This window comes from Ictalurus punctatus, chromosome 4 (genome assembly GCF_001660625.3).
Source record: "Ictalurus punctatus breed USDA103 chromosome 4, Coco_2.0, whole genome shotgun sequence".
NCBI lineage: Eukaryota > Metazoa > Chordata > Actinopteri > Siluriformes > Ictaluridae > Ictalurus > Ictalurus punctatus.
In genome coordinates, this window is record NC_071284.1 from 26,460,513 (window position 1) to 26,484,940 (window position 24,428).

Genomic DNA, 24,428 nt, shown 5'->3' on the forward strand with positions numbered 1-24,428 from the left:
AAAAGTATTCCTCACATACTTAATACCATAGGTAGTATCTGCAGATTATTTAATGCTTTTTTGTCCATTTCATTTCCTGTTTTAACCCGGTCTCTGTGTTGTGTGTGTCTTAGAGCTGAGTAGTGATGGAGGAGTGCAGCAGCGCCGGTCCTCCACCCTCCTCACAGGTAAGTCCACTCTGCTGGTGATCAGCGGTGGAGATGGATACGAGGACTTCAGGCTGAACAGCAGCAGCGAGACAGTCGGACGAGACGACAGCACCAACCACCTGCTGCTGTGGCGTGTGTGAGAGGCTTCACCCACTCCATATCAAGGCCCCGTGCCATGAAACCAGGCTTCAGCCCCTTTCTGGCAGCGTGCTGCTCAAGCCTCTGAACCCTGCTATCTCTGTGCACGGGTATGACAGAAACTGAATGGGTCGTTTCTATCATTTTCCTTGTTTCGTCTTGTAATCAGTCATCGAGTTGTACTCTCTGTGTGCCACATGGTGTAAGAAGTGAATCTCGTGCTGCTTGTGGTGTTTCCCAGTGGGATATATTCGTGTAGCGTGACGCCAATCTACAGAGAAGAGATCACTGGATGGAGAATGAAGGAGAAAAAGAACATGATGTGTGAAACAACTGCAATGTGGAAAAGGGCTCAAAGCTGATATTATTCTGCTAAACAGAGAGTATAACTGAATGAAGAATAGAGCAGAGAGAATCTTACAGATCTAAAGACATTGAAATGAATGAAGACATTGGAACGATTTTTTTTGGACACTAAAGACGACTGGATATCTCTTGAGTGTTTTCTGTCCTGCCCCTCTTTAGAGAACGATGGATGATGGACTCGTTTACACACAGCGTGATCAACTACTGCTCCGTCACACTGTGATCGCGTTCTTGAACAACAAGGTTTTGTCTCGAGCTCCACAAGTGGGAGCGATACGAGAGTTCGTCTGTACCTAACCAATGTGCAATATAAAGCTAGGGTATCTACTTAAGACTATATTATATATACACACACTCATACATGCACACCAACTAAAGCCACACACTTAACCCACCCTACCCATTTTCCACCACCACAGTGCAGTTGGTTCAGGGATTTTAAGAAATGGCCTGAGTGTCCACCAGATTAAGACCTGAAGTGTTGCGTAAATTAAAATAACATAAAAAAGACAATGTTAGGTGTGCGTACTTCTGAGTCAAATCCATCCAAACCCTTTAGCTAGTATAGATAACAATTACAATCAAAAAACGAAACCTACGTGTGTTTGTGTCTTGCATTATTTTCAGTGTGCCTACATATATATTAACTACACACTCTTTATATAAAAAAAAAAAGAGTTCCTCAAGTGTTCTTTACATGGTTCTGAGTTACTAAATGGCTCCTATTTTGCACACCCTCTTGTAGGGTTGTAGAACCTTTATGCTTCCCAAGTGAGACAAACTTTGTGTGTTCAATGAAGCTTCCTCCTGCCCAAGCATTTAGTTTTACTTAAATGATTATTTTCTGCTCACACCAATGATTAATTGTGGCAATATCCTTTTGTGCCATTTTTCCCCAACAGTAATTTTCTTATAGGTTTAAATCTAGAACTCAAAAATAGTTTGTCTTTCTGGTAAACCTTTAAAAGCTCTTTAAGAACCTCTTATGTATCAAAGAGACTTCCAAGTAGAACCATTTTAGGAAGCAAAAAAAAAAGAACTGTTGAGGAACCTGCTTTTTTCAGAGTGCACCATCATCTCCTTTCGTGAACATGTAAATAACTTGAGTTGCTCAAGTTTGTTTCCATCGTGATAAAGCGGCTCTGCCCCCAAGCTCCTGCTTCTTGGTTCCAATCTAGCAGCATTTAGTTGAGTCTACCAGCTGAGAACCAGCTCTTTTGCAGTGGAAATACGCAGAATGGTTAAAGATTAGGATCTAGCACTGCGTTGGTGGAAACAGTTCTAAACATTTCTGTTCTAATCCTTATCGCCATATTGTCACAATCACAGCCCACTTCTTTCCATATCACCACACTATTTTCTGTTGTCCAGTTATTGTTTTTGTGTCCTTTTTTCCTTTTTATTATGGAGTCCAGTAGGTCATATAAAGGAGCAGCCAATATGGCTGTTGTGGTGAAATTGTGTACAGTATTTATGTTTTTGATTTTATTTTACAGCACTTAATTTATAAAGACTTCTCTTCTGTTACCTAAAAAGGTGAAGCTGGATGGCTCATTCATGCTACTTTGTGGTTCTGTTCAACCGTGCCACTACACATGCCTCACACACACACAAAAGAAAAATTCAGGCACATTTTCAGAATAGATAATACATCACAATATTTAGGTTTGAGTGTCAACGAACTGATAGTACCATATTTATAGAAAGAACGAAATATGAAAAAAGGAATGACTCGACTAAAAAGTGTTGAGTGTGTTGAAGGCATCTACACAGAATCAAACCACACCACTTTTTGCGTGAGCTGAGTTTTAACACTGTTGTTTACATCATGCATTCCTTAACACCAGCATTAAGCATTGTTTTTGGTAGTTTAGCTGAAGAAGGATCAAGTTTATTTGTTGAATTTGCACGTTCTGCGTCATCGGCTTAGAAAGCACTCACACAGGAAGTCCCAGAGGTAATAGTGCAGTAACATTATAGCAGAAAACAGCAGAAAAACAAGTAGCAACGTGTGCACAGTATAAACGTAGTGCACTAACAATTTTTACATTTCCCTGGCTGGGAAATTCAGCAAAATGTATGCACTATAAATGCCTCTAATATATACTCGATGCTCTGAAAGGTGAGGTGCAAAATACTGGAACTTTGCACTCAATGGTTAGACCCTGCTTTACATAGCAAGAGTAGAGTGGAGAAATCTGAGGGTGTTCTGGTGTAAATTATTGAAAATCAATGCAAATTAATGGAGCATTTGGAGGTTTGAAGTCAGTAGGTGTTCCTGTGGTCTTGTCAAGTACATAGTATGAGATTTGAGACTCCATAATATCTCAAAACAAAACAAGGCAAATAAAGCTCACATCTCTCATTTTAATGCACGGAATAAAATATATATATATATTAACAACAAGAAAAATGAATACTTTTTGATAAAGGTTTTCTCCAGTGTCAGCACTTTGGAACAGTAAGTTTTCTACCACAGGAAAGTCTTCATGCTGAAGTTTTTTGTCTTATTAATTTCAAGGGAGAGCTTTAAAAAATAATAATAAGGCTGGCGAGGGAACGATTATTTATATCTGTTACAACATAAGTGATCATAAAATTAAAAATAATAAGTTCAATAATAAATTAGAAATTTGTAATCATTGGCAAATTGCTGTGGTACAAGAGGAATAACACACTCCAGGACATGCTGTTATAGGAAATTTGATATAGATTATTTTCCTGTAACAGCACACTCCATCATGCCATGTTTTATTCCTTAAAAATCAGTCTTTATCTGCTCATTGTTTATAAACAATACCGGAACTGTATTGACTGCTGGTCTTCTCAGTAACTTCTTACACACAGAGTGGTGCATTACAGGCTGAAAGTGTAGAAACAAGTTTCGGAAACCGTTTACAATTAGGACAATTTGCCAAATAACCTGACATTTAGTCCAGGCGTACTACATGGAAAAAAAAATTGGGTATTGGATTGAGATCCTGTGGGAGTAACATGAGTGTTTACTGCATCCCATGAGTCACTTTAGAAGACCCCCTGGAATGTCTTCACGCCAGTAATTATTGAAATTTCAGGAATGTTCCTGAATTTGTCTGGTTGCCTTTAAAGATAAAGAAAGAGATCCGAACCATGTTGCTGCAGACGTTTAGTTCTGTTCTTAAAGATATTGTCTTGTATCACTTACAGTAGAAAGAACTAATGTTTAGTTATTGTGCTTCCATATTTTTTTCATGTAATATATGTGGCGGCCTGGGAAAACCCTTTGCATGGTGACATTTTCCACATTTTCTACTCTATATAGTTTTAACAATGTTTCTGACCTGACTTTGTTTCTTTTCTCTCTCTTATTTTTTATTTATTTTATTTTTTTATTTTTATTTTGGCATAAATCTGAAGCAGATGTAAAGTGACAGAATTTTTAATGTTTCATTCCAACAAGGACATAGACATTTCTTACAGCTGTTATCTCATTACGTGCTTACTGTAAGCGATTAGGTTTATTTCGATTTCACTATGGCGCATAACTATCCAACAACTTTACCAAATTGTGACATTCTCTGTGTGAGGAAATCACACTTAGCTTGCAAGGCTTTTAGACATCTTTAAACAGACTAACTGATTTTACCACTGCGTCTCCTTACCCAGTGTGATCTTTGTATCTGAGTTTTCCCAGACCACTACATACACACACACACACACATAAATATATAAGAATCCAGAGAAATACTTTCATATGTTGTGCAAGCGAAATATTTTTTCTTTGGAATTCATATTTCTCTAGAAATCAACATATATTTCTGTGAAACAAAATAACTTGCCCAAAACATACCTTGGAAGCGTCATTTTTCTAACAGGTCCTTTTAAATACCATCTGTGTTTTATTGTTCTGCATTTTAAAGTTCAATTTCAGTTTGTTTTCGGCAGGAGATGATAGGAAAGAGAAAGAGTGAGCACTCTCTTCCCACAGGATATAACAAAAAGCAGCACAAACTGTATATATATTTTATTCCAACCGCTGACCGACAGCAATATGTGACAAAAAAGGTTTTGACTCTAAAGTGATGGTCTGTGTATATGCCTGTATAGAAACTTTGAACTTTAGCTTTGCATCACTGATCACATCTGGGAAAAACCTCATTCTCACTGATCTGTCTGGCAGTGATATAAGAATTGAGAGCACATACCACACCGACGGAGGTACCGTCTCATTATCTCGGCTGGAACGGAGTGCCAGTTGGCTGTTTATTTAGCAAACACTTGCTCTGTGAGAACATGCGTGTGTGTTTTTTTTATCATGCTGGTTTGCGCACATTGTTATCCATGCTGGTTATCTGCGTGTAATCTTTGGTCACGGCTGAATGCTTTGTGTGTGTTTGTGTGTGTGTCATTCTCATTCCACTTTCAGCAATATAATTCTGATTTCAACACAAACGCACACACATGCACACATTAAATCGGTCACTATATTTATTCCCGTCACAATATTTGCTGTTATGATGTTTTCGTTCACAGTAGAACATTTGAACTGGTGTGAATATTTTGGTCAGATTTGAATGTCTTGAGTGTTTTGCATGTCCTGGTTTTACTGAGTGACAAATTTGTTCAGCCAGTCTGGAAGACAATAATGTAACATCACTACTAGTCTTTCTTTTCTTGGTACCTTCAGCTTGGTGTAGGTAGTGTTTCACTTAAAACTGCTTTAATCTACACAATATAATGCATCGAAAACATTAGCTAATCAACCCATCTATTTAGATAGTGTACTATGCTTAACACGGGGGACAGTGTGGCTTAGTGGTTAACACATTTGCCTCGCACCTTCAGGGTTGGGGGCTGGAATCCCGCCTCGAATCCCTGTGCTTCGGGGGTTTCCTCCGGCTAGTGCGGTTTCCACCCCTAGTGCAAAGACATGAATTGTAGGCTGGTTGGCATTTCCAAATTGTCTGTGTTGTGTGTGTGATTGTTCCCTGCAATGGGTTGGCACCCCATCCAGTGTGTCCTTCGCTTCATGCTCCAAGTTCCATGGGATAGGCTTCTCCACGACCCCTTTACGATAAGCGGTACAGAAAATGGATGGATGGATGGACTATGTTTAACCCAGCATTGCCTGCAAACTAATTAGCTCTAGGGATGCATCAGATTGCTGTCTTTTGTTAATTAGTGCGACAACGTACACTAGGCTTACACTAGTCATATAGTATCATGAGGTATTAGCTGCTGGTACCGGAGCATTTTTTAACAGTACAAATAAAAGACCATGGTACTGGACTGATCCATCCCTGCTTAGCTTGGCTAACATTAACATTACCTCTAAAGTTACCCAAATACCTAGCTAATGTTGCATCAAAAGTAGCCAAGTTTGCTAGCCAGACAGTTAGCATTAGGTAAACTTGTTGTGTAAGGAATTACTGCGGTGCAGTGGGTTGCATTCCCACTTCAAAGCTGGTGTGTCCTCAGTTCTCAAGCTCTGGTTACTCTCTTTATGGAGTTTTGCGTGTTCTCTGCATGTCTTTCTGCTTGTCCAGTTTTCTCCCACCTCTCAAAAACATGTCAGTACGTGGATTGTTTATGCTAAATTGCCCCAAGTGTAAAGTTGTTTCCGGTGTATATTCCCATCTCATCCCAGTGTTCCTAGGCTCCAGAGCCACCATGACCCTTACCAGGATAAAGTTGTTAATGAAGATGAATGAATGAATTGTATTGTGTAATTAACACTAGCCAAGTTACCTAACAAGCTAGCTAACATTTAAGTAATCTGTTATTGGTTGATGTTATATTATCAAGTTTCCGATTGGCTGAACCATTTTAACTTAACCTGTTAAATTCCCAGGAGCCATCTCTCTTGCAACTACACACATTTTGCTATTAGTTTGAGTGTTGTTACTGAAGAAATCCTAGTACTTACTAAATCATATGCTTTAAGATAAAGAACTGAATAATATTCTGAGATTTTAAGGAGTTGAGCTCTACCCCTATCAAATAGGGATGACTATCACTTTGCAAAATCTGTGTGTGTGTGTGTGTGTGTGTGTGTGTGTGTGTGTGTGTGTGTGTGTGTGTGTGTGTGTGTGTGTGTGTGTGTGAGAAAGCTGCCAGCTTTGTATAGATGCTAGTGTTACAAACGTGTGTTTTGGTGTGTTGTATCTCCACATATGGAAAAATCACACACTATAGGGCTGATGATTTTGTGGCATTTATAAGAATCGTTTGCTTTATTTCACACAGTGAACATGTCTAGAGAAGCATATTTTCATATGATAGCACATAAACGAGCAGAAAGTCCATCAGATCCGTAACTCCAGTGTGTTTGTAAGTAGCCTTCCAGCCATTTTTTTGTGAAGGAAGTCATTGTGTTTATTGTAAATTTGGATATATTGCCTTTTTTTTCTGTACATAATGCTCTGTCTACAATTGTTGATATGAATCTGATGGCATATTTTTTATATACTTGTTTAAGTTGTCTGGTCCCCCCCCTCCCCCCCCTTTCAGCATGTCCCTCTGTGCTGCCATATTTAAATAACTGTCGTATTTTAGAAGAAGTGTCTCGCCTCTCTGCAGCTCCTGTTCCAATCCTCATGGTCTCTTCACTGCTTTTCCTTGTTATGGTTCTTGTGGGTTTCTTTGCCATTAAAAATGATCACTGGTTGCCAGATCATCTGGTCTTACATGAATCATTTCAGAATTTAAAAATGCATATGCAGCTTCCTTTCAGAGGCACTACAACACACATCTCCATAACAACTGAGGTACAGAATATACATTTAAAGGCTTAGGTAATGTAACACACTGCTATTTACAGCTGTTTGGATATAACACAATGTGATTCAGAAGCCATGCTTCCTTTACTGGGACTGATGCACAGAGCAACATAAAAGGGTGGAAAGAGAGCGAGAGAACAAGAAACACAAAATGCCAAACAGAATCCATTTGATAAAACTTTACATTAAGGTTCCCTTAACTAACATTAATTATTTTATTACCCAACCACAAACTTCCACATTAATAAACCATACATAATGTTAGCAAAGTAACAAAGTAAGCAAACATGTAATTGACATTTGTTTAAATTTTACAGTTGAGGCCAAAAGGCACATTTCCCGTGTTAAGTCAGTTCTGATGTCTACGAGGTCATTTCAAAATAATAGCTAAGAGACAGATTTATTTCAGCTTTTATTTACTTCATTAGATTTTCAGTGGGTGAAAAATGTACAAACACCTCATAGTACCTTGTAGTATTTGGTGACATTGCCTTTTAATTGCTTGAACTTGAATAAAACACTTGAAGTAGCCTTCGACAAGCTCTTCACAATACTTTGCTGGAATGTTTGCTCATTCCTCCCAACAGTGCTGGTGTAACTCAGTCAGGTTTGTGGGCTCCTTGTTCAAACATGCTCTTTCAGTGTTCGACTGAGTTTTACCTTTCTGCCTGATGTCATGAGGTGTTGCTTCAGTATGTCTAAATCCTTCTTCCTAGATGTCATCTATTTTCTGAAGTGCACCAGACCATTTTCCAGCAGAACACCCCCACAACATGATGCTGCCACCCCCATGCTTCACAGTTGAGATGGTGTTCTTTGGATTAAAAGTCTGGCCAAAGAAGTTCAGTTTTTGTTTGCTCTGACCAGAGAACACTCCTCCAAAAGGCTGGTGATCAACTGTAAACTTTAGTCTGGCTTTTTATGGCAGTCTGCTTCCGTCCATGACATCATCTCAGGGTATGACAATGTAGGACTCTCTTAATGGTAGATGTACATACTTTGGTACCAGTTCCTTCGTTATTGTCTTGGGGTTCAGTTAAAACTTCCGTACTAAAGTTCGAGGTTTAATTTTAGATCTCACATACATCATTTCTAAAGCTCTCACTTGTAATTGTAGTTATCACTGGTTCACAATCTTCAAGTCAAGTCAAAGACAACAAGCGAGTTTTTAAAAATATGTAAATATGTTTTACATTCAAAGTAAGTCATTTCAAACTGCAGTGACCTCAAATACCTGAGAGAAATACATTTTATATTGGATTTTAAAATGGGTTCTTGTTGGTAATGCCTTTTTTTTTTTTAAATTAAGCTGTTCCATAATCTTGGGGCTGCAACAGAGAAAGCCTAGTTTAAATTTAAACCTCATTTGAGTCTGTGGAATAGTTAAAAACAAGTGACTAAAAGATCTTAAAACTTTTGCAGTGTAATGATCAAAAAGGAGGTCAGAGATATAACTTTAAACACAAATGATAAAAACTCTGTTATGCTGTATTTGAGTGAGGCCAGAAAAGAATATATGCTTTCTTAATCTTAATATACTGTACTGTTTTCTGGTCGAATGTGTTACTGTGTGAATGAAATCTGAGTAAATGAAGTGAACAGGAAAAGCAGACATCACATTTTTTCAAGCACAAAAGGATTTGTCTCAGTTTGTAATGTTTTCTTGAATAATAAGTAGACTAAGTAAGATGTTGTATTAAGGTTTTGTTTTGTTTTTTTAGTTTATATGATAAAAGCTAAGGATGGACTCGAGGGTTGTACCTGACAGTAAATACACACCTTAATGTAAATGGTTTGTATTTTCAGGAGACTGTGCTGTTACTGGTATTATTATTATTAATAGTAGTAATAATAATAATAATAATAATAATAATAATAATAATAATATTAATAATATCACTTTAATTGTCTTCATGGCCATATTTATGCACACCCACTCTAACAGTTTAAAGTACAACTGCATTAGCATTGTTAAGCAGGTGTATTGGTGACTTGCTTGATTTCGAGTGACTCGAACATTCATGCAGTATAAATAGCAAGCATGAGGCTGATTCACACAGGGATCCAGTTGTATGCAGTAACAGTAAGCTCACTGTGTGTCTTATGTGACGCTCTTTCAGTGAGAGAGGTTTTGTAATGGGGGAGGAATGAGCACTCAGAATGAGAGTATAATGGACACTAATGGATTATTGCAATTGCAGCAATGTTTGGATGCTGAGCTCCAGAATGTGTTCATTTATTGATAGCACGAATTATCATAAATCGTTAGCTTTACTAAAATTGACACTTGCACTTTTATATTTAAGATGTTTAAGTTATTTATTAATCACATTATTTAATTACTGTCAAAAGATGAGAAAATATCAACTGTAAAAAAAAAAAAAAAAAAAAGAGGCGCTATTTTAAAAACATTATATGCCCTGTACGTATGACCATAATTACCCAAATCATTTAAAAAATATATTTTTTTACTTTACAAACCTGTTCAAAGGTGTGGTGTTTACATTGCTTCATTGTGCCTGATACAATCACACAACAGGATGTACTGAAGTTGACATTTTTGAATTATGAATGAAAGAATAAGGAAAATAAGGTGTAATATCAATTAATGAATTATTTTTTTTCTACTTATTGTTCAGTAATTTATTATTATGATTATATAATTTATTAATCAGGCATTTTTTAGGGTTGTGAATAGCATTTTCCACACTGTGTTCCACAGAAGTTATAAGGATCTGGAGTGTAAATGAAAGAGGGGAAAACAGGATGAATGAGTCAGGAGAGGAAGGAATACAATTGTGATGTTTTGGAAAGCTGCTGACTCAGCAGATGTACAGTATATCATCAGTTTGTTACACAACACAATATGACCACATGATCCGAATGGTGAAATAGTGTCTCATTTGTGTGGTATAGAAAAATGTTGCTCGAATAGTAAACTGTAAAACTTAGTATAATTATAGTTTGTTTTTGTTTTTTTTAAACATTACAATGTAGTCCCAACCTGTTTTTCAGATGTGAATGTATTGTGAAAGAATCTGCCGTGTCATTTTAGCGAATGATTATCTATAGAAACGTACAGTATTATAGGCACGAACCAAGACACGTTTAGTATTCCAAGGTTGGTTTTATAGTGTTTCACCAGCGCTACAAGGATAATGTAGCTAATGCGATTCAAGATTCAAGAGTTTGTCATATGTACATATGTCTGTTACACAGTACAATGAAATTCTTACTCTGCGAATCCTCCCAGCAACCTCTAACGTACTTTAAACACGAAAACATAAATTACAAATGATGCAAGGGGGAAAAATATAAAATACTAGTAAGAAGTAGTAGTTGTAATTAAATTCTCACCTAAATCTTTTCTGAAAATATAGACAATGTTATTTACTGTAATCAATATAAATGAACAAAATGTAACTACATGGAGGCAATCAGTATGTGGCACTTCAGCTTGTCTGTATTGTTGTGTCTGGTGTCTCTCATAGGTTCTCTATGGGGTTCAGGTCAGGCGAGTTGGCTGGCCAATCAAGTACAGTAAGACCATGGTCAGCAAACCAGTTACTAGTGGTTTTGTCACTGTGGGCAGGTGCGAAGTCCTGCTGGAAAAGGAAATCAGCATCTCCATAAAGCTTGCCAGCAGATGGAAATGCTCTAAAATCTCCTGGTAGATGCTGCATTGACTCTCGACTTGAGAAAACACTCAACACCAGCAGATGACATTGCACCTCAAATCATCACTGACTGTATAAACATGGAGTTCAAGCAGCTTGGATTCTGTGTCTCTCCACTCTTCCTCCAGACTCTGGGACCTTGATTTCCAAATGAAATGCAACATATACTTTCATCTTCCCCATGATTGTGGTTGTGTGTCCTGAACCAAACTAAAGGCTCAGGAAACCTTTACCGCAGGAAAGTTTTTATAATATTTAGTCAAACTTATCCTTTTTTTTTGTCAATTTTAGTTGACTAAAAGTCTGGGCATTTTAGTCTTATCTTATTCAATGAAAACCATAACTGTTTTAGTCACTGAAAACTGTAGACATTTTTAGCCATAAGATGATGATGATTATTATTGTTGTTATTATTATTATTATTATTATTGTTATTATTACCACCATCTTACTAGTTGCCTTAATATAGTTTCTAAAAAATAAAACTAACTTTACCAAGACATTAACCTACCTCAGTTTCTTTGTGGTTAGCCTTCATATGCAACTTTGCTAAGTTTGTTGTATTCTTTCCAGATATTGACATTGCTTCCCTTACGATATAACAAGGCATTTGGGGTTTTTTTCCTTAGCCTCATTATAGAGAAAATAGACCCAAATATCATATCTTCTCTTTTTCCCAAGTCCAACTGTCATTATTTAACAAATGTTAGCTTTAAAGTTTCTCTCCACTGTGCTTGCTTAGTATAGTCTTAGTCTGAACTGGATATTTGGATTGTGATTTAGGGGGGGTAAAAACAGTCTATAATATTTTGTCTCCTCTTTTTTGTCGAGAAAAATAAAGATATATTTTGGTAAAGTTTTTATTTTTTTTAAACTACATTTTAGTCTCGTCTTTTTTCATTAACAATATTTCATATTGATATAGTCACGGTTAGTGTTAAATGACGTCAGTGTCATCTCATCATAGTCTCATCTTAGTCATGGGGAAAAAAGAGTCATCCACCTCATTTGTCATAGTTTTCATTAACAATATTAACACTAGTTTGCTTATTCTAATATGTTATCATTTCTGTTGTAACGATTACATAGGGACTTGTATGGATGATTCTCCATGTGAATTGATTTTAAACGCGTAACTGCTGATATGTTAACGTTTTCTGTGAGGAGACGTTTATTTAGCACTTATGGAAGGAGTCTCTAGTGCCAATACTTTGTAACAGTCAGAGATAAACTAAGTTTTCTGACACAGGAAAGTCTTCAGCACATAGAACTTTATGATTTGTGGTTTCTTGGAAGCATGACAAACTGAATGTTTTTATCTTCTTATATTCAATAGAGAGAGAAAAAGAGGCTGGTGGCAAGTGATAAGAACTAACTCATTCCATGGATGAAATGATAAATGGATAAAAGTTTGAAAAAAAAATGATAATACAATGGTACATGGTGTTATTGGAAATTAATCAACTGCATGATGGTATCTGTAGCTTAGCTTCACATTAGGCTTCATTACACCAACCAGTCATTAATTAATTTCCTATAACAGCACACCCTGACATGTTTTAGTCCTTACGTAGTACAGTGTACTTTAAAAGATATCCTTTCTTGTTTATGTACTACCTTGAACTGTGTACATCAGTTCATTGCTAATTGTCAATGTATTGGCTTTCTAACTCTCTAGGTCATCCAGGGCTATAATTATAAGTACAGATGATGTACTGCTAGTCTTTGTATGGCTAAGAATGAATTGAAGTGTCGTCATGTACAGATGAAGAAGCTGGCTAGATAAAGCATAACTAATGTAATGGTATATTTCTGAAACATCACAAATGGGCAAGCTGTGCTGGTAAAGTCTGCGATCATAGTCAGATTAGAAAGAGAAGGGAAGTCAGTGAGGTCATGTTACAAACAAACAAAACATCTTGGTAAGGAAGTGGTTGAATTAGGAAAATCCTTTTTGTCAATTCAATTCTAATGGCATAATGGTAAAACAGAATTCCTATGAATTTTTTTCAGATTTTATTGTGTGTGTGTGTCTGTAAGCTTTGCTACTAAACACACTAATTCAGATTCACCAGCCAGCCAAGCCAGATTCTCAGGAATTGTTCAGTTCATGGGCACCCTATAAAAATGTCATCAAAGATGATTGGGTAGATACAATACGTTGATGGCAGGAATGCGTCCACAGAACTTTTCCAGCTGCAGCACGGACAAGACTGAAAAATGCATGACGGGTAAAAAATTTTTTTTAATGTTTAATGCCGAATTCAGCTTCTTTAGTGTTTCCCCCACTTTAACACACCCACTTACTTGCATCAGCTCATTACCACCACCATTTGGACAGTTAAAAAGGGGTGTGTTCAAGTGTTTTCATGTGTGTTTTAGTGCATTGTTTTATAATCCTGCTCCTTTATTCCACTTGCAATGCACAATGCTAGCAGCATTCTAGTTTAACACACCCATCTTAGTATGATGACGTGTGTTTGAGCAGGAACCACACTATAATGTGCCAAGCAACAAAATCATAATGAGATAATGAGTCTTTATTGGTCAAATATACAGTAGAGCACAGTGAAATTGTTTTCTTCGCATACCCCAGCCTGTCAGGAAGCTTTGGTCAGAGCGCAGGGTCAGCCATAATACAGTGCCCCTGGAGCAGAGAGGGTTAAGGGCCTTGTTCAAGGGCCCAACAGTGGCAACAACCCCCGACCTTCCAGTCAGTAACCCAGAGCCTTAACCACCAAGCCACCCTGCCCCAATCATGAAACACTTTATTAAATTTATACACGTTGGAGCAGGGGTGGGCAGTCTTATCCGGAAAGGGCCAGTGTAGGTGCAGGTTTTCATTCCAACCAAGCAGGAGCCACACCTGATTCCACCTGTTTAATCAGTTGAGCTTGGCTTTCAGTAGATTCAGGTATGGCTTCCTGAGCAAGTTCTTCCTGAGGTTAAGGTAAGGTGAGGTGGGGTGGGGTGGGGTGGGAATATTTTGTATTCTTGTGTTGTGTTAGAGTGTATTATCAGGGGTGGTCAAAAGCATGAATAAATGCATTAGCTAGCCCAGTGGGCAAGTAAAAGCTCCAGTGTGTAGTCCAGTTACATGGCTTGCTTGCCTGGAAACTTAACTGATGAGGCTAAATAAAGTCTTAGGTAATGTAACTTAATACAAATGGTGAGATAGTGGGCTAGTTAAGTGCATTAGTACAGACTAAGGTAAAATTAAGTTTGTGATCATGTAACACATCTGTGTTTGCACTCTCAAAAAAAACAAACAAACAAACAAACAAATAAATAAATAAATAATAAATCAGTGGCCAGAATTTCAGCAGTGAGATGTGCTGTTCTCACCATAGCACAGTTGAATGCTCAAAACTGATTGGCCAGAAGATGTGCAATATTCTTTGTATAGAAACACAACCGGTCATGTGTTATGCAATACTTACTGGAGTCTTGGCTTGCATCTTTATATTACACTGCCCTCCACTAATATTGGCACCCTTAGTAAATATGAGCAAAGAAGGCTGTGAAAAAAATTTTTTCTTTATTGTTTAACCTTTTGATCTTTTGTTTAAAAAAAAAAAAAAAAAAAAAAAAAAAAGTCTCTCATGTGGTGCAGCACACACGCACACACAGAGCACTGAGCTCAGGACGGGAGAGGGCGCTCGAGTTTCAGCCTGTGACGTAGAGCTTTGGAGGCACGCCACCGAGTTTCACTACAGCTCCATTCGGCACGAGTCAGGAGCGGTACTTCCTACCGGCTTTTTTTCTTTTTTATATAAAAAATATATATTTAATTTCTCTCTTGTTATTAAATCTAGCGCGGAGAGCTATGATTATAGCGCAACACTTACTTATAGTAAACCATACAACCTTAATCAGGTAAGTTGATCTTCTTCTGGCTTTATTATAATAATATCTATTGCCAGTGCTTTCTTTATACTACAGCTGTTCGGGTTTAAAGGACACGAGGGGACTGAAGATAATGTGTGAAATGTGTTAGACTGAACCCTTCATGGGTCCTTCATGAACTCTGCCACAATGTAAATTGTGTTTATTTTGTAACACGTTTTATTTGTTTCATTTTTAAATTCAGCCTAATGTTCATCCAAAGGTTCATATGACAGACTTAATGTATGTAGCTGTTATGGAGTTCAGTACTGTATGTGGTAAGGGGATGCTATGGAGGAATAATGCTGGGCTGTAGGCCAATCTGATGCTGTGCTCTATCTAACATGACTGCCTGTGTATATCTCTGTATATCTTTGCTTCATTTCTCACTATAACCTGCCATTAATAAGATTAAGGGAGGTCCTTAAGCCTGATCTGTTTGTCATAAAACAACAACCACACTACATCCATTTGTGAAGGTTGCCAGGTGTCGGCTCCCTCGGTACACTGAACCTGGTGGCACGATGCCAACCATGGAATTCACTTCTGATCTTCTCTCTGCAGAGAATAAACCAGATGACGTCAAAATGCATTCGAAAAACAACTGTATATCAAATACCTACCTGCTTTTAATTGCCCAGCACATTCCATAATGTCCCTTGTAGATCAAGGTCTTTGCTTATACTATGAAAGACGTCAGTTACCCTAATCCCGTTTCATTGTTTTTTATTTTAACAAATACTTCACAGGCCTTTAATTCTCTCCATTCGGAGGTAGGTTGTGTAAACAGGAGTGCAGATCTCACATTTAAATACAGTTGTGACAACATTTCAGCGATGCTGCCCTCTGGGGAGGTTCACACACATACCCACACCCACTATTTCACTCCAAAAAGAGTTCATACGGCATCGCTGTCGTTAGCATGGAGTGGAATGGTTACCACACCAACAGTGTGTTCCATTTGCTAATGTTGGTGCTCCTCATATAATCTAGTTCTGAATGAAGCATACAAAAATTTGTCTTTTAAGTAAGTTCTTTTGCATAGGTTTGCAAAAGCATTGCATGTTAGTCTGTTCATCAGATGAAAAACACAAAAGCGCAAATGATACTGATCAGTGAGGGCTGATGGGAGGCTTACATCTCTGCTCTATCAATAGCCCAACAATGAAATAAGTTGGCTTGAGCAATACATTATATCATGAGGTCGCTAAGAAGAATGATGTGGCGCAAACTATTAAACACACTTAAAGACAGATAGACTGTATTTGTGATTTGTCTTTTTTTCATTCTGTTTAAACAGAAAAGATGTAGCACTTTTGTTTGAACCAAACAAACAAAACACACACACACAAGTTATATTTTGGTCTGTCCTTCTGTATATTTTTTTCTTAGATTTGGCAGTGTGTGCGTAGTTCATCTTCCTTTAGTTTCTCATCCATGGGTATTTTTGGGGGGAAATTATTATAAGAATGTGTCAGTGGAGTGGGCTGAACAATATTAGCCTAAATGTAGATGAAAATCAAGGCGACATCAGGAGACATTCAGTCTGTGTAATCACCTGACACTGATAGGCTGCATGAGTCTGCTGTACAGCCTGGGCTAGAAAGAAATCAGCCTGTGTATTTTTTGTTTCATTGTGGTTGGCTTTACAGAAGTACAAAATAATCCACATTAAGACATTTGTTTAACAGCAAATAATCTGGTGCCAAAAATGAAATTTTAAACATTGATGTCTTTTTTTATATTTGAAACACAGAGGATTATTATACCCATGATGATTATTACATTTACATTTATTCATAAAGCAGACACTTTTATCCAAAACGACTTACAAATGAGAAAATTATTAGGGTGTGAAAGTTCAAGCTGTTTTTTTCTTGCCACTCTTGCCTTTAGTTTACTCATTAGGGGATCCAGAAATACAGTTTCCGTGAAGCATCTTTGTGGCAAATGCCTGTTATGAAAAACATGCCACATCAATAAAAATGAAATTGAAAATGTAATTATGTATATATATATTTCTGTAATGCTGCATGGAAACAATGACATTGAAAAAAGCGCTATACGAATAAAACTGAATTGAATTGAATTAATATGAGCACACACCTATTATGAGCAAACTGCATATTTGTAGTAATCATGTATCGATTGTGTGCCCATATAGATTCATGAAGTTTCCATGGCATTACTAAGCAAAACTAAAATCAGGGGTGGAAAACACTTGAGTAATTGTACCTCATTACTTAAGTATGGTTGAAAGCTACTGAAGAGTTGTACTCTTACTTAATTACATTTCCGAGAATTGTTTTTTTTTTTTGTTTTTGTTTTTTTTTAATTTAGTGATTTCTTTCAGGCAAAACAGGATAGTTAATTAAAAACATAAAATGATCTTCTAACAGTTTTTAAATAATTAATAAAAAGTTGCTTTTCAAATGAAAACATGACTATAATTCCATTGTCTTTACTTTTTAATTCTTGAATACATAAAAATGTATTAAAAAACATTTTTACTTTTTTCAACTGAGTACATTTTTGTGGGATACTTCCACTTTTAAGTGAGTAAAATTCTGACACATAACCTATACTGCACCTTCAATTAAAGGTACATTATTTAAGATTTCTATAAAAAAATTTTTTTTACAAGAATAGGTTTCTTTCGGTTAAGTAGGTGGAACTGAATAAGATTTGAAAGCTTTTTTTTTACTCTTTGAGCATTAACAATGCGGTGGTTCAAACAGAGTTAGCATGCTAACTACTGGGTGTCCCAAAAGTCTCCATATATAGGGGGAATCTGTTTGCCAGCGCCACATTGGTTGTGCCTTCATCAGTGGATTTTCGTGGACGTCCACTTCTCATTTGGTCCAGTGTTTTTGAATTTGTTCACAAGTTTAGCAACACTGTCGTGTATGATGTGCTTACCATGTTTCCTGTTAAAGTCTGCAACAGCTTCCCAATCTAGCCATGAGAATGATTTCAATATGTTTTATGGCATTCTTAAAGACTATCTAAAAAAAAAAAAAACTAATATAAACTAAGTAGGAAAAATTTTGGAAGACATTTCATATCACTGCATAAGTGATAAACAATAAATATTGTCCTACATGACTCTTGCTTTTGAAAAATATCAAGGCAGTATCAAGTCACATGAAGCAACTGTAATACACGTCATGATGTTTACTATAATAAGCAGATTTACAATATATAGAACAGCAACCAAGTTTTATTGAAAGAGCTATTTGCTTTTGGGGCTTTGCCTGTCAGTCCTATCTTTTAAAAGAATGCTATATGACTCTGCTCTATGCCAGATTGAATACTATAAATAGAATGACTAAATAAAGTTTGTCATTATTGAAAATACAAAAGCATTATTAGATGCACAAAAACAGTATAATCTCTGTTTAAAATATATTAACATGCACTGCGTTTAAAGGGATTTTTCTTCATATATCCGAAATGTTTTGAAAGCTAATTATATTGATTTGTTTTTTCTTTTTAAAAATCAATCTTCATCTTCTTTTTGATTGTTTTGATGTTCTCAGAGCTTGCTGGAGATTTTCTCATGAATGGCACGTCATAAAGAAGTTCATTAAAATTAATTGAAAGTGTTTCAATTAAATGTTTATTCTGTTCTGTTTTTTAAAATTGAATTTAGTATTTTATTTCCTGTTGCATCTGTTCGGGTTTGGGTGTGCAGGCCGAAAAGCTCAGAAAAATAAGATTTATTTTGACGTCTTTTCTGGTTTATGTCTTTGATGGATTCATAATATAAATGTACAAAAAAACCCAAAACAAACAACAGCTGAAAGAAGCTGAGGTACAAACCTGGAAAAGTATCACAAAAGAAAAATTAAACAGTTTGGTGATGTCAGTGGGTCGCCACTGACATTTTCTTTAACGTATGACTTCTGATGGCATGTGAGCCTCCTGAAAATGAATTATTTTACCATGCTTTACCATGAATTATGTGATGAATGAGTTCATTTGCAGTAACACAGAGAAGACATTACATTATGCTTGATCAGTCTTGCATTGTCTGTTGAGCTTAACTCACGGTCTAAGCAGAATTCTTCGAACATTTATTGTTGAAGGAAAACCTTTTGTTGTTGGATCCTAAATCCTTTACGAATCATTTATAGAATAAACCCAGACAGACTAATAAAACATTACACAAATAGAAAGGATTTTAAATGCGAGGAAGTTACGTCAACTGCATTCCTGCCTAGAGAACTGTCACAGCTGTGTGAGTGGAGGATATTAGCTTTTGTGTGGTACTGGGGCATTTTCTTTTGGTCTACCATGTTCCGTTCAGACTTTTGAACTTCCTTCAGCACGCTCATTTCAAACCTTTCATCCTTTGCTCCTTTCAGTTGTCCGCTTCCAACCTATGAAAGTAAGAATAGGGCTTTTAAGTAGAAATTCAGTGAAATTCTGACATTAGGATTACGTTAAGGGTCACATTCAGGTTGCTACAGTATGTAGGCCTCTGTGTACAGTATTTGAACTTAGGGGTTATAAAGCTCAGAGGATTTCTGTCAGGATCATCTGGTGGAAAAATATTTGCACATACATTGGCTCAATGCTTCATCTTATACCATAATTACACCGTGTTCATAACTTGACTTGCATTGCAGAATGTATGAACCCAACGTTTTTGAAGTGGGAGTATTCCTTGGCAGGAGACTTTACCCACTGCCACTGGGCACATACATGTAACTAAAAATGCTTAATTAGAGTGTTGCTATTGATCCCCAGGGACTGTTTTAGCCTGATGGACACTTGCGCAAGGAGTGGCAGACTTCACTGCGTCATTTGAAGCTTTCCATCTAGTAGGAAGGTGAATTAATAAAAAAAAAAATCAACTTGTGTGATAGTATAATTGCGTTTCAAAACATGCCCTAGGTCCCAAGTGTCTCAGCGGGTAGCGTCGTTACCTCATAGCTCCAGGGTCCAGGGTTCAGTTCTGAGCTCAGGTTACTGTCTGTTTCTTCATTCTGTGTCCATGTGGGCTTCCTCCACATTCTCTGGTGGTCTGGCAGGGGTTTCATCCCACCTTACACCCACTCTTCCCACTGCGACCCTGACCAGTGGTTACTGGAGATAAATGAATGAATGAAAGAGCATGACCAAGGCCCTGTGCAGAAATTTGCACACCCCATTCAGAAAGCAGCAATCCTGTTCAAAAGTTTACACCCCCTGGCTCTTAATGTATCATGTTGCCTTCTCGAGCATCACTGAATGTTTGCACCTTTTGTAAAACAGTAGTTGTGTACGAGTCCCTCAGTTGTCCTCAGTGTGAAAAGATGGATCTCAAAATCATATAGTCGCTGTTGGAAAGGGGTTAAATATGCAGACGATGCTGGAAAAACAAATAATTTTTCTGAAGAACAGTGGGCAGTTTAACTTTTTTGGGGGCAGTACTAAATAAAAAACAAAATGTAATTTTTATCCCTCTTATTTTATTTTTTTTAATTATTACCTTTTTGCAGATTCTGCAAGGCGTATGTAAACTTATGACCTCAACTGGATCATACACTAACACTGTTAGTTAGGATGGTTGAGTAGCGATCAAAAGAAATGCAGCATTCATTCAGCTTATATGAAATTTGCAATATGAAACTCCTTGTGTCCTTCTGTTTCTCTAATCCATCCTTATAGTTCCTTCTAGTGTTTCTTTGCTCTAACATGTATAATTTATCTTCATTAAGGGATTATGTCTGAGCTGATCAATTGAGTCAGTCGTGTTAAAGCAAGCAAGATTAAATGTACAGCACATAGGCATTTCAGGATCAGGACTGGGATTTAAGATGAGAAAAAAAATTATATAAAATTCCACTCTTCCAATGTCTGGATAAGGAACTAATATGACTGAATGATTGAACCATTGATGATTAGTTTCTTGTAATAAAGAAGTTTCATCAGTTCAAAGTGGTTTAAATAACTACTTTTGACTAATACTTTTGACAGAATCTGAACAGATGAGACATCTGTTTGTAACATGTGGAGACAGTGGAGAGTAAATACATACGTCCCTGTCCATTCGTCTGTAAACAGACTGTTTTGGTTGTTGAATTTTTTCAACAACATGATCTGCTACAAAATCATTGCTGGTTCATGTTTAGAAATCTGGAGCTGCTGAACTATAGCCAGATTTTTTTAATACAATAAAGGCTCTTCTATTATATATTTTTTTCAGTTTGGTCCAGTGAAACACTTTCCTGGGTGTGCATCCGGACCACATACCGGCAGTTGACAACCCCGTACTAAAGGGACGATTATGGCCACATTTAGGCTTGAGGTTCCACTATGCCATGGTAGTGGTCTGTGGTCCATGCGTGCATGCAATGCAATGGACATGCATAAGTTAATACAGCACCACTACCACTGTAGCAAAGGTTATTTCCAGAACTGGAACTGTGGAAGGGGAACTGTGTGCATGTGTAGGGGTGAAGTCTGCCACCACCCAGTCTTAAAACACTTGGCTTCATTAGAAGGGTTTGAAATCCTAAACTTACAAATTGAGAGAGTTCTGTTCTAAAATACAGGGAGCACTAATTACTATCCTGACAAAAAGTTACTGAAAATATACCCAGGCTTTCTCCACTAAATTCAGTGCGCTGTTGACATGGCCTGATTGTACATCTCATTGATTATATGGTTGTGTCACCTGCTCATTGGATTTCCCCCATTGTGAACTCCCATTTGCACATTTCAATTAAAGAATCTTTAGAAATGGCTTCTTCCCTCAATTGGATCTCTCCTACTTTCCAGCACTCTCTCTATAGTCAGAATCTAGCACCTTCAACTCTCATTTCGTCCTGAAGCCAGTGTTAACAGGGGAAAAGATGAACTTCAATATTTTGGCATAGAAATATCACATAAATATACAGACAAGCATGAATCAGATACTTATGTTTATACTGACTGCATCCTAGTAAATTTGCAGGCCCAGAAATTGTCGTACAGGACAATTTCTTTTATGAAATGAAATCCGTACAGGATATCGGAGAGTTTATTTGTGATTGTTGCAGCCAAAAATGCTTGATTTTGCTGCAGTGTTTTTCAAAATTTACTATGCAACTTAGAAAGTTTTGTGCTTTTATTTATTTATTTTATTTATTTATTTATTTTAGAAAACTGCATGAATTGGCGAAATTGCAATCACACGAAATTGTTTTGCACAATGTTTTGCAGTCATGTTTGTTGGTAAATGAGACCTTTTAGCTGTACTCATGTTCGACACACATGAATCGAAGAAGGCTTTGGCTGAATGAATGTTGTGATGATGTCACATCATGTATCTTAGCCCAAACCTGCAGAACATCTACTGTCAGTTTTGAAAAATCTCAAACTTCTCCGAATATTGCAGAGTTTGCTTGATTTTGCATTAATTCCTGCGATCGCAAAATTGTGAAATCCTGGAGGGACTGGAAAATGGAAGGGAGAGAGATATTTTCATGCTTCTTATAATCCTCCATGGTCTGTTTCTTTTTTTCCAGCACAGATAAGGCTATGTGACTGTTGTACATTGACGTGTTTCAGATAACTGTATAAAAGGTAAATCTATTCAAATCTTAATCTGGATGAGCAAGATGGAAATTTGACCAGTATGCTTTACAACTTTGGTGACTCACAGAAACCTGTTGCTGAATGGTCAGCTTCTGATTGGTGTAGAGACTGAATAGCAAAGTGTAAGATTGATTGAAAAGCCTTGTTCACAAACTATTTCTAACTATTTGCCATCTTGAAAATCAAACATTGAATAAATAAAAATACAATAACTTCTCTGGAGCGCTCTCTGGACAAAATAACAATCTTTTTTTCACTACTAAACTGTAAAGCTAGTACTTCACAGTTGCAACGAAGATAAATTATCAAGCAATAAGACATGACCTTACATGTTGTGGGTAACATCGCAGAACTCATCAGGTTAATGAATTGGATTTTATTTAGTAGACACCATTGTTATTCTTACTATGATTTCAGCTATGGATTTTGGCTATGTCTGAGTGTCTGGATGATTTCCTTTCTACACTTGATCCTGCTCATGATGTCAGCATGGTTGATGATCGTGTGTAATTTAACCATGACTCCATACCTTCCTGTGTCAGTTTACATCCCTTCTATCGACTTGGATTCTGATGTGACACATCAGGTTACTCTATAGTAACCCTGTAGTAAACATTTACAGATAGTAAACATAAGCAGATACATATTACGTGATTTTGTGCACAGTGGACAACAACATAAACATCATTGTTATAATTGCCTGAAATATAAGGCAAAGGAAAGCTTTGTGGTGTATAATGCAGTGAATCCCAACTTGTGGTTCTCAGATACCAGTTTGGGAACCAGTGGTGTAATGCTGTCTGCTGTTCTTTGTCCAAGTTGATATTTATGCTTGAGTAAACATAGTACTCGAAAGGTGTTTGTTTTCTTCAGTAAATCATGGCATTACATCATGATACTCATTTGGAGTCCTTGGCTAAAGCAACCAAGATAATGGTCGGTTTTCCTTTATTTTCTCCCACTAACAGAAACCACAGTAGAGTGATGATCATGTCTCATAATCCTGTTTTCGTGTCTGTACTCTAATCTTTAACTCACAAACAGCAACAATTTAGCAAAAACATTGCAAGTTTTTTATTCTTCTTTCTAGGCTTGCTCCGTCCAGATATGTTTCACCAACCTGTGGAAATTGTGAATGTCCTTGACATTAAATGCGCAAAACAGTGGTGATTTTATTTTTTCACAATAGGCCCCTTTGCAAACAGTACATTTGGGCCCTCTTGATGATGCACTTCCATATAAAGTATTTAAATATTTATTCTCCCACACCTTTAATATTTCATGAACTGTCAATAAACTAGTCACTTTGTTATGGTAAGCAATGCTGCCTAGAACTGCTTCACAACCAACACTATCCTAAAAAAGCCAAAAAAAAAGGCATCAGTGCTATGAAAAAGTGTTTGCCCTATCTTGATTTATTCTGTTTTTGTGTATATCTCATACTAAATTGGTTCAGAAATGAAAACAAAATCTAAGATAAAACAAAGGCAACCTGAGTTAATGTTAATTAACATTGTTGACCTTCCAATATTCCTCCAAGAGCACAGCGACAACTCATCCAGGAAGTCATGAAAGAGCCAAAGACAACATCAAAGGAACTACAGGCCTCTCTTGCATCAGTAAAGGTCACTGTTCATGACTCCACTATCAGAAAGACACTGAGCAAATGGCATCCATGGAAGAGTGGTGAGGTGAAAACCACTGCTAACCCAGAAGAACATTAAGGATCATCTGATTTTGCCAAAACACACCTTGATGATCCTCAAACCTTTTGGGAGAATGTTCTGTGGATTGATGAGTCAAAAGTGGAACTGTTTGTAACACAGGAGTCCCGTTACATCTGGCGTAAACCAAACACTGAATTCCACAAAAAGAACATTATACTTATG

General features: G+C 36.9%; 2 protein-coding genes across 4 annotated transcripts in view; both read left to right on the plus strand.

Moving 5' to 3' along the window:
- Nucleotides 1-7,305, plus strand: part of LOC124628061 (rho guanine nucleotide exchange factor 17) — a 138,633-nt gene extending 131,328 nt beyond the window's left edge. For both annotated transcript variants that reach the window (XM_047155130.2, XM_047155131.2), the window contains one exon: nt 114-7,305. In XM_047155130.2, the coding sequence (XP_047011086.2) occupies nt 114-289 (176 nt within the window). In that variant the 3' untranslated portion in view covers nt 290-7,305. The remainder of the gene's footprint in view (nt 1-113) is intronic.
- A 6,774-nt stretch (nt 7,306-14,079) lies between these two features.
- The window catches only part of relt (RELT TNF receptor), a 40,985-nt gene continuing 30,636 nt past the window's right edge, over nt 14,080-24,428 (plus strand). Inside the window, exon 1 of one of the 2 annotated variants that reach the window (XM_047153241.2) lies at nt 14,080-14,964. The gene's annotated coding sequence lies outside the window, so the exon portion shown is untranslated. The remainder of the gene's footprint in view (nt 14,965-24,428) is intronic. The other variant, XM_017466512.3, reaches the window with a different exon arrangement.